General features: G+C 37.7%; 1 protein-coding gene across 1 annotated transcript; it reads left to right on the top strand.

Annotated features, from left to right (window-relative positions):
• Nucleotides 1–2605: 2605 nt before the first annotated feature.
• On the top strand, nt 2606–5603 carry LOC110916584 (putative pumilio homolog 8, chloroplastic). The gene is made up of 5 exons (XM_022161289.1): nt 2606–3971; nt 4062–4224; nt 4381–4544; nt 4624–4882; nt 5213–5603. Exons 1-5 carry the CDS (start codon nt 3034–3036, stop codon nt 5318–5320), a joined length of 1632 nt encoding a protein of 543 aa, XP_022016981.1. The 5' UTR covers nt 2606–3033; the 3' UTR covers nt 5321–5603.
• Nucleotides 5604–11936: the final 6333 nt, after the last annotated feature.

Raw genomic sequence — 11936 nt, 5'->3', positions numbered from 1 at the left:
CAACAATTTCGAAAATCAGTCAATCAACATTCAACATATTCATCATAAATCATACATGTTCCAACTTTCAACAATCAACAACAGGCCTGGAATAGTGGAATTCGATTAAAAAAATAGTACAAGGGAGTCAGGGACGATCAACAGGCTTGTACATCGATCTTAGTCCGGCAAAACTTCATTTCACGAGTTTCGTCCAGGGCCTGTTCGTCGAAGGGAGCCAGGGACGATGTTCTTTGCGTTTCCGTCATTTCAGTATCCAAAGGGAGAGTCTCCTAATTGCCGCCCAACAATTCCCATCGATATTGTTTTTTTAAATCTAACTAATGAGTATTTGACTCACTAAACCTAATGACAATGGACTAACTAATGTAAACAATGAGAATTGTTTTGTAAGTTGGCCTATCTTGGGTATACTCTATTAATTTTTTTTAAATATATATATCGGATTTTTTTAAATATAAGGTGCCTCTCAAAATCACAGGTATAGCCGGTGGTCCCCCTGCACAGCATAAAGGCCGCCCCAGCACATTAGACTAGAAGGTATGGGGGCCGGCTTGGCCCGGCTTGGCCCGGCGCCGGACCCCCACACCGCCCCCCTCTTCCGGCAAGCATCACAACCGGCAACCTCCAGCCGGGTGTGCCGGGCCATCCCCTCCTTCCTCCTCTCACATAACCTATACATACATACATATATATACATAAAGGGGTTCATCCCCCACCCCCCTAGATCCATCCCCTCCAAGCCACTCCTACGTGGCGCCTATGTGGCGGCTCATCCCCTCCAAGCCCATCCAAACCATACCTTCTAGTCTTAGTTATCATTTACCGTTATGATAGATGCTGTGTTCATAAAAAGTTTCAGGCTTCAATACCATAAATGTGTACTGATGCATTGACTATGTATCAGAGAAGATTTCGATGGTTATATATTTTATAAAAGTAATCTTAAGACAAGTGACTCCCTGAAAAATCTTTTCATGGTAAAAAAAATGGTGAGATGTTGTGGCTCAAAACCAGGATGTTACAATCATTTTAGGTTTATTTATTTTTCCTTTAATGATACTTCTAAACCGTCAGATATTTAAAGTTTTCATTAAAACTTGCAATGATGCTGCTTCGTCTGAACAATAATGACATTTAACCATTTCATCACATCATTTAGAGAAGGGCATTTTAGTCTATATCATTTTGTAGTTTGCAATTACAAGACTTTTTCTAAGTAAAAAAAAAAAACTCTAAGACATTCCGTAGTGAAAGGTGATATAACGCCAACCACCTCCTGGAACCCTCGCGAAATACATAGCGGTGCTACCTTTTGTTTCTCTCTCTCACACATAATTGATTATGAGACTGTCACATATCGTATAACCCCACATCTATATGGATTATGAGACTTGACCACTACTGATGCCCTAACGAGTCACTCATTTTTTTTTGAATGGTGACTTTCTTTTTGAGTGACCCAATGTCACATCGCCTAAACGGCGACCCTAGCCAAGATCTGTCCAGACTACGTTGTTTTAACCGGGCCCGCGCTGAGTTCGTCAGACTTGGTTACGACGTTCCCTCGGAAACCGTACTGCCTCCACATGAGATGCCTCGCTGAAGTAACGGCCGGATGAAAACCGGGGTGCGGCTCAGGATCAAACCCCCTCGGTGGGTTTGTCACCATCATTGCCCAATATCCACCCCAATATGACACAAGTGAGAATTGAACTTGAGTCTCCATTGAAAAACCCAAGTCTTCTACCACTAGGCCACAAGTGGGCGGATAATGAATCACTCATTATAAACAGGTTTCGGATTTCTTTTTTGTTACAAAGGGTATGAAAAATAAAAATAAAAGTTCTTAATGACCAATATAGAGTTAAATGTCATTTCAGTCCCTATGGTTTGGGCCAATTTGTCAGTTTAGTTCAAAGGTTTTATTTTTCGTCCGTAGGTCCAAAAAGGTTTCATTGTTGTCATTTTAGTCTATTGAATTAACTTTATCCATTATTTATGTTAACGAAAAGGGCAATTCTGTCATTTTATATGGCCGAATTGCCCTTCTAGTTAACAGAAATACATATAAAAGGACCGAATTGTCATTCTCATTAATGGAAATAATGAATTAAGTTAACCCAATGGACTAAAATGACAACTGTGAAACCTTTTTAGACCCATAGGCGAAAAATAAAACCTTTGGACTAAACTGTTAAAATCGTCTACACCACATGACCTAAAATAACTCTTAGGCTATAGGGTGTGGTTGGAGCCCCATGGGGCTTTATCAAGTCCACGTAGGATCCACGTAGATCCATGTCAGCTATGGAGCCCCCCTTTAATTTATAGGGGTATGGATGAAGCTCCCTATTAAAAAAAATAAAATAAAAAATTTGATTGGTTTACAAGTTGTGGGCCCCACCTGATAAAGCCCTTCGAGCTCGTTACCACGGTGACGGACGTTCAATGGCGCCCCGACATAGCGCCGGGGGTGTGGACAATGACGGGATGGGGCGCTATAGAGTGCCAGCTGGGTTGGGTGGCGCCCCCACACCCTCCAGCCTTATGAATATTAACTCACACACACTCACTGTATATATGTATACAGTATATTGTATATTCTAGAGAGAGAAAGCAATGAAGAGAGATGAGTGAGAGTCTGTTCCTCTCTCCAGCTTTTATGGCGTGAGACCTTACCAGTAAGCCAGTGTGTACACTACTACACCATCACCTATACATACACTATCTGTATCAAATCTTCTTCTTTGCATGTCTCACCAACCTCATTCCCAAAGATCCATTTTCCCAAAAACCCAAAATGAAATTTTGATCATCACCCTCATCATCATTTCATCTCCAAATCAAAACCCACATCTTCAATCTGAATCTTGATGGTAAAAAAGGGGGTTATTCATATGGGTTTTCTGTTTCTAGTGTTTCTTGATCATTTTCTTGATGTGGGTGCTTTAAATGTTTAATCTTTATTGTCTTTATTTTGTCATTTTCAAGGTTTCTTGATTCCCCTGTTTCTTGTTAATTATCTTATTGATGATGGTTAAGAACATGAAGGAGGATGATGAACTTGAAATGTTGTTGGGTGAGATCCCACATGCAACATCACTTTCCCTTCATCATCATCTTGTAAATGGTAATCATTATGGTATGGGTAATGCCTCTGTTGTTAATAGGATGTTGTATGGTATGTATGATGATGATGTTTCATGTGGTTACAGTCAACATACATATGATGAAAATTTTATTCATCAGTTTGGTAGAATGTGTATTAATCAGGATCAAAATCAGGGTTTAATTTGTCATAATCAAATCAATCCAACTTTGTTTGGGGATTTTGATTATCTTGAAGCTAACCCTCATTTTTCAAGAATTCCTATGAATGTGTTAAATTATGGTTATCAACCGGGGGTTAGAGCGCAAATTGGGATTAATTCAATGGATGAAATGATGCAAAATGTACCTTATATGCTCCCTACAAAGGCTAAGATTTACCCGAACTATGACCCTTATCGGTTCCACTTAGCAGCCGGTGGTTCGTCAAATATTCGAATCCCTCGTGGGGGGTTCGGGTTCGGGCGTGGAATCGAGGGTTTAGCCACTTGTGAGGATAGTCTGATTATTCAAGGCGAAGATGTACGTCGAGTTAGAAAAAAGTTTGTGAGACCTTGTGAAAATGGTCAAACTTGTTCTTCTCTTTTGATCCAAGCTCAACGGTATATACTTGCGATGGCTAAAGATCAACACGGGTGTCGTCTTCTACAAAAGATTTTCGATGATGGGAACCCTCAAAATGTACAAATCGTGTTTGATGAGATTATCGGGCATGTAGTCGAGCTTATGATCAACCCTTTTGGGAATTACCTTATGCAGAAACTTTTGGAAGTGTGTAATGAAGAACAAAGAATGCATATTTTGACCGCGGTTACACGAGAACCAATGGAACTCGTTCAAATTTCATTGAATACTCATGGGTAACTAATCTTTATGTTATGCTTAATGTTGTGTTATTACTTATTAGTGTTTTATAACATTAAAATTGTCAAATTTTTGGTTTGTTATAGAACTAGAGTGGTACAGAAGCTTATCGAGACTCTCAAGACTAGTCAACAAGTTAAGCTTGTAAGATCCGCTATTGAACCGGGATTTCTTGCTCTTATAAAGGATCTCAACGGTAATCATGTCATTCAGCGTTGCTTGCATTGCCTCAGTAATGAAGATAATAAGGTTTGATTTCATTTTTCGTCCTTGTGGACGAAAATGCAATGTTTCAACCCGCTCAACCCGTTTAATATATTTCATTTTTGTTAAAAGTTCTATATTTGACCATTTGACACACAAAATCCTGATAGGTAAAAACTAACGCGTTTTCGTTGATAACAGTTCATCTTCGAAGCTGCTGCAAAATTCTGTGTCGAAATTGCCACCCATCAACACGGGTGCTGTGTGTTGCAAAGATGCATTAATTACTCGACTGGCGAGTATCGTGAAAAATTAGTCTTGGAAATTTCAAGAAACGGTCTCCTCCTTGCGCAAGACGCATTCGGGTAATTTCAAGAAAAATATTTTCGAATCTATTTTTATATTTCGTGCTTGGTTGAAGCTAATTTATATCTTGCAATGCAGAAATTATGTGGTGCAGTACATTCTCGAGCTGCAGATTCCTTCGGCTGTGTCGAAGCTCACCTCTCAGTTTAAGGGTAACTATGTGCAGCTCGCGACGCAAAAATTCAGCAGCCATGTGGTAGAGAAATGTTTAGCTGTATTAGACGGTCAAATCAGGTCAACCATCGTTCATGAACTGATCTCGGCCACTCATTTCGAACAGCTGCTTCAAGATCCACACGCAAACTATGTTGTTCAAACTGCTCTTCGTGTTACTGAGGTCTGTAATCTTTCACCAAAGTTGTGGTTCACCGAAACGCCTTTTAACCCACTTTTAATTTTTTTCACAAATAATTGGCCTATTAGGTGTGATTATAGAACTATATTATTGCAATAATATGATAGTTTTTTTTTTTTTTTTTTTTTTTTTTTTTTTTTTTTTTTTAATAAAAACGATTTAATAGGTTCTATGCATTGAAAATACAGTCTTGGTGACTTTCGACCCATTTGACCCGTTTTTCTTTTAAGCTATATTTTGAATTTGTTCATCGAACTTGCTAGAGATTAACATAACCCAACGTGACTCGTTCATATCTAAAATTGAGTGCAGGGGGCGCTTCATAACTCGTTGGTGAATGTGATCGAATCCCACAAGGCAATCTCACGAAACAGCCCGTATTCGAAGAGGATTTTCTCGCACAAGCTCTTGAAGATGTGATTGTATGATTGTAGTGTTGTTGTGTGTATAAGGGCCGGTTTGTTTAAGATAATACTGGTGTGATCAATAACAGGATTTTGTGTCGAGATCTCGGTCCAGGGGTCATAATTAGAGAGGAAAAGCAAATTTTGGGTTCAAGTTGCTTGAAAGTCATGACAATGTTGATGTGGTTTCACTTATGTTGTCTCTTGGATCTTTCACTCTTCATTTTGAAGCTTTGTTCATGATTTTTCTTGGTGTAAAGCAAAATAGATTGGGTTTAAACAACTCATTTTGTTCAAAATTTGGAATTATCTATAATTAGTGAATGTTATAAAATTATCTATTTAAGTATTTATATAAAATACAGATACATAGGTATAGCCGTATAGGATGATGAGTGCAAAGTGTATATATATCTTAAAGGTTTTTCTTGTATAAAATATAGTTTTGAAGTTTATAAAAATTAGTTTTAATTTAAGGCAAGTACTATAAAAACGAACTTACTTTTTTTTTCCTTAAAAAGGTCACTCCACTTTTTTTTTAAATAAAACAACAACATACTTTTTGTTTTGTTTTATAGAGGTCCATCCACTTTTTTTTTCCATATTAAAGTCCCTATACTCGGTAATTTTGAACATAATTATGAATTTTATCTAAAAGGAGATTTTTAGTTAGAAATTAAGTCATTTATTATGATCATGGTCACTTTAACTTTTTTTTCTCCAAACAATCTCTATCCCCATTATAAAAAAAAAAAAAAAAATACAAGATATAATGTAACACCCTAACACGATTTAACTGAAAAGACGCAGCGGAAATTCGTACCATAAAAATTTCTTTCATTAAAACGTTTTGACCTACTAGCAAGTTCATTATGAAACACTTTCTTACATTATATGCATCTTTTGTACTCATTTACATAATAAAAGCATAACTTATAACTATCATTTTACATAATCAACATTCCCGTACAATCTATCTCGTGACTCGGTCTTTGATCGCTACACCTCATGGTGATAATCTGTGATTTGTACAACCTGCACCCACCACATATATTCACAACGTTAGTATACGTTATATACGAGCAAGATTCTTAATCATGTAACCTCGTAACGTTCTATCCTCATCTACTTTCCATCACGTCATCCTTCTAGAACTATTCATTCCATCCGAGTGTCTAATCCTTGACGAACTTCAATATAGCACCTGCACTACATTCATTCTCGAGGCATATTGTTAATAACATCAATACTTAAGTGTATTGAAACCACGTATGCATTACATACATAATTGTATACATACATCCCTACTCACATACAAACTTACATACATAACTACATATAAACATACCTTCTCGCATACATACGTACACACATAACTACCCACAACATACATACTCACATACATACATACATACATACTTAACTACATACAAACATACCTTCTCATATGCATACATACATACTTAACTACATACAAACATACCTTCTCACATACATACATACATACATAGATGACTACATACAAACATACCTTCTCACATACATATATACATACATAGATGACTACATACAAACATACCTTCTCACATACATACATACATGCATACATGACTACATACAAACATACCTTCATAAAACGGATCATAACTACACACGTACATACCTTCCCTCACACGTACATGTATTTACATAATTACAATATCACATTCGTACATACGTACTGACTCGTATTCATGGTTACTTATTAGCTTAAGCGTATTTGGAAGAAGTTAAATCAATACATACATACCCACATACTTAGTTCATTACCCCGCATACTCGCTCCCACAACCCGATCTTACCCACACGTCATAAACACTTTTTAAATGCCCTTCTGGTATGATTCGGATCTTAAGAATGAGTTCCAAACTCATCCGTGACTTACCAAGCCTTTCGGTAGGGTTGAGGAACATTATGAAGACTTAACAAGGCTTAGAATGGGTCCACGGGGTCCGAATTCGAAGGAAAAACAAAGAAATTTACAAACTTTACATTTGTTTCTGACCTCCACCGTAAGCTACGGTGGCTACCGTAGCTTACGGTGGCCCCCAAAAGCCTACGGTAGCTTCAAACTGCCTTACGGCAGAAATAGAATTCCCAGCACCCACCGTAGCTTACGGTGGGCACCGTAAGCTACGGTGATGCCCAGTTCAACCCCCATTTTAAATACTAAAACTCGCATAACTCGTTCGTTTTGCATCCGTTTCACTTGAAACCTGTTCCTAAACATCCGTAAAACAAGTCCTTACGTATTAGACTAAGAATCCTCATCCCGGGTCCTTAATCATTACTAGTTTTATTACCGTTACCTCACTTATTCTTACTTATTCGACCCGTTTGGTCCACAAACTACCTTTGACTATCTATATCAATACTTATCTTAATACTTTCAATCATTTCATACCATTCATAGCTTCCCTTCATTTATAGACGAGAAAGTCCTTATGTATACTAAGAAGTGAGTCAGAAGTCACTTACCTTAAGCGTTAGTGTTCATGCTTGATTCCTCGCCTCCGCTTGACCCGTTAACCTTCCGTTCTTGAGTCCATGCTAATGTGATTCCTATCCTTTCATGTCATCACAATCACATTATGATTAGCATATTTGCTCATTCATACTAATATTCGTTTTTCCAACTCTTATCTACATTGACTTTCACTAGCACGCATACGACATGATTTGTCAACCACTTAGACCATATTAACGACATCATATTAATTTCATACGTAATGTTGTATAACACATACAACTACATGATCACCTAGTCACATACACAATATACACAACCAATTTACACATACTTATGCTTTCATAACTCTACATTCGACAACCGCATTGTTCAACATTCACATAATCAAATTTATCATCTTACATAAGTACACGACATAACTCCAACATTATCACTTATCAATAAACTACGCATTTCACATTCGTACACATTCACTCTTAATCACCATAAATCAAGCGCATCAATTACATGGCGAGCATCACATCATTGGAGCATAAGGTACAAGTTCCTAATGCATAATTTTACCAAACCATACATTCAAATCCGAATTCTCATATGGACTCCACCTTAAGCATACTTAACTTATTATTTTGCTAACGGCTACACCATAAGCACCTTCTATACATAATTACCCACAACCTTCATAAATTTTCACAATTTTGCTCTCTTAGGCATTTTATCGAACACTTGGCCCAACATTCACAGGCGGTGCTTCACTCCTATAGCGCTATACATGTCAAGGGTAGGCTCGTACGAAGTTAATGACAAGTTCAACACAAAACGTACAAACCCAGATTAAAGCATCGAGTATAACGTATGCATGCATGTATTAGGATTGTTTGTGCATTATGAATAAAAGTTTAAGTGTAAGTTTAATATGATAGCACATTTCACCCCAAAGTGTGTAAAATAAAAGGGGGTTCGAGTATACTCATAGTTTTGCTAATTCTTCAATAGAATCCTAGTGAGCGTAGTTTTGGCAGGAGTAGACGAACGTAGTACAGGAACATCGAGGTTATTCTACCCTGCGAGCAAAGGGATGATTGGATTAGTACAGGAACACCGAGGTTACTCTACAGGGCGAACAAAGGTGTGAGTCGGACTTGGAGGAATTAAGTTTACAGAATTAAGTACTTAGTATTATTAGGAAAGTAGTAAGTAAAATAAATAGAAGTGTATTCTGACCGTCAGCGACAAGAAACATGAAGTCAGAATATCAGTAACGGAAATACGAACAGTTCGTAAGAGGCTGTTTGGGATGGATGCGCCATTCGCACGGATTTGCCATCCGTGCGAACGGGACTGTTGTTCGTCAAAGACTCGTTTTAAACGTTTTTAACTATTAATCAGTTAAGTTCGCGTTTTCTGTTACATTGGTTAGTTAGTATTTGTGTATTATTAGTCCAATAATATCAGAAGTCTCATAGAAGTCATGCATGGAGGTTAAAACCTCATTATAGATCACCAAAGCACAATCAGTTAAACTGATCGGTTGGTCATGATTTATAGAAAGTAAAAGACAGAAAGGTAAAGTTAACCAAACAACCATTTACCCAGCTTGTGAGCTCATGAACCTTAGAACCAGTCGAGTTTAAGTTCAGCAAGTTTGTAAGAATAGGTTTTGATAGATTAACTTCACATTAGCTTGGTCCTCAACTATGTTGAGTGTTCATATCAGCTGCCATATCAAGGCTTATGAACCAAACGGATCTTGTGAAGAATCAAAGAGGAAAGGTTGTAGAAAACAAAGAATTGTAGAAGAAATCAGAGGAAAATAGAAGTTCCCGAGCTAAGAACTCACTTAAGAGTGATTGATACAAGCTCCACAATGGTTCTGCTCAATAGTGATTCGAGAGAGAAGTTTGAGTGTGGAATATTTGGGAGTGAATAAGTGTTCTTGTATTTATAGGCTGAGTATTAGGTTAAGGGCATATGGGCCCTTATTTACGGATGGGCTTAAGGGCAGATCGGGCCGTAAGCATGGATTGGGCTGGCCCATCCGTGCGAACGCGCCAGGCCCAAAGCCCAATTGCTGAGTTTTGTTCATTTCTCCGATTTTAAGTGTTTTAAGCGCATAGGTGCAATGTATAAATGTTGTGCATAAATAAAGGAATGTAAAAATGTATATTGTATGTATAACAGGCATGAATATGTATGAATTTGCATGTAAGTATGTATCAAGTGTGTTTGTAACATGAATACTCATCAAGTATTTAAGTATATTGTATGACACAAGCATGTAAAAGATAAAGATTTTCATTATGAATCAAGTCTCGGATTACAACGTATGAAATGAAGTACGTATACAAGGAACTATAAGTTTCCATAAATGGAAAGTACAATAAACTTGATAAATAAAGAAAGTTACAAAATGCGAGGCGTTACAATACTTCCTCAAATAATACAGGAAGCGGGAATGGGAAAGGATGGTTTTGGATTTTTGGTTAACCACATAAGTTCCATAAACAAAGAGCAGATAACACATAGGGGTCTTAGATAACATAAAATCTTCAAGTGATTTCGACCCCTCAAGGGCGAGGCTTTGTTTTTAGTAGATTAGGGTTTCTATTCAGAAAGGGATGGCGGCGCAGTTTGTTGCTCATCTACCTGCTATCCTTATGTAATTTGCCCTGATGATTGGAATGAAAAAATAAGAACACTTATATATAGGAAGTACCAGCGGCGTATCCACCATGTCCTTATCATATTATACTCGTCTTGTTATCTAATCACTTTAGATTTTATGTCATCAAACCTAACAAGGCTTACTATGATTTCCATGCATCCAATTTCATGATTATGTGTGCACCATAATTACTTAATTCGTCGCATAGTCCGTATAGCTCATCTTGTTAAGTGGGGGACAACAAACAGGGTCAAAGAAAACACTTAAATCAAATAAGTTTCTCAATCGATAAAACAAAAAGTAGGAGCAATACGTGTTTCACACTAGCAATAATGGCATTACGTGTTTCACATGTTTCATACTAGCAACAATGGCAGTACGTGTTTTACTTGGTAAAGGAGTTCATAAGTTTGGTAGAGAATGTGTGGCCGCACTAGGTGTGATCACAAAATGGGAGAAACTATGAGAGTAGTTCAATTTGTAAGGAACTCAATGAGTTTCATGTTTGTGTAAAATTTTTGTCTTCAATCCAGCTTAGCGCCCATCCCGATTCTTCGATCTAGGCCCCTAGCCTGGATGGCCAGCAAACTTTTAAATCTATGAGAGGCCTTCTCATATCTTCTTCATCATCCACGGGTGTTGGGTCGGTTTTGTGGAATAACTAGCTTCCCAGAAAAGTAAATGTTTTTGGTTGGCGTCTCCGTCTGAACAGGTTTCCAACGAGGACAGCTCTGGCCAGAAGAGTCATAGGCGTGAACTCTACCTTATGTTCCTTTTGCAACGAAGCTAAAGAATCCCTTGAGCATATAATGATCTCTTGCTACGCAGTAACGATTGTGTGGCAACGAATCTCTATTTGGTGTCGTATCCCTCAGGGTTTTCGCCTTCTCCCTTCAAGATATCCTGGATGCTCACCTTTTTGTTAGTGGTTCGGAGGTTAAAAAGCAAGCTATCAAAGCTGTTTTTTTATTGGCTTGCTAGCTCATTTGGCGGTATAGAAACGAGCCTATTTTCTACTTAAAAAGGGTAACAATTGGAAACATTCTGGATGATCTGCTCTGCTTTGGATTTCTATGGATCAAGCAGCGGTCGAAGTTGATAAAATTAGATTGGGATAAGACTATGGGGTGTGGGGGAGGGTAGTCCTTGGAGGATGCCCCTCTACGTCACCCGTCACGTCAACATCCAAGGAGGATGCCCCTCCAAGCATGGACCAAGGGGGTGGAGGATGGGCCTCCCCCCATTTTTTTTAAATTTAACATATTTTTTAACATTTAATAACTTATAAAATAAAATCATTAATATTAAAAAACATTACATAACTTAAAAAAATACACAACTTATAAAATACTAGATTGGTAAAAATAAAAAATCCTAAGAATTCCATTTTTAGCGATAATTTCTTTCATTTTACGCAAAATTGGATGGTTTTCTTCTGGATACGAGTTGATATCAGCT

This window comes from Helianthus annuus, chromosome 16 (genome assembly GCF_002127325.2).
Source record: "Helianthus annuus cultivar XRQ/B chromosome 16, HanXRQr2.0-SUNRISE, whole genome shotgun sequence".
Taxonomy (NCBI): domain Eukaryota; kingdom Viridiplantae; phylum Streptophyta; class Magnoliopsida; order Asterales; family Asteraceae; genus Helianthus; species Helianthus annuus.
The sequence above is the reverse complement of the archived record's forward strand: the minus strand, read 5'-3'. Positions and strand labels throughout refer to the sequence as shown.

Coding starts and splice junctions, on each gene's coding strand:
- LOC110916584 (XM_022161289.1), top strand. CDS start 3,034: ATGATGGTTAAGAACATGAAGGAGGATGATGAACTTGAAATGTTGTTG. Junction 3,972..4,061: donor ATTTCATTGAATACTCATGG/GTAACTAATCTT, acceptor GGTTTGTTATAG/AACTAGAGTGGTACAGAAGC. Junction 4,883..5,212: donor CTGCTCTTCGTGTTACTGAG/GTCTGTAATCTT, acceptor AATTGAGTGCAG/GGGGCGCTTCATAACTCGTT.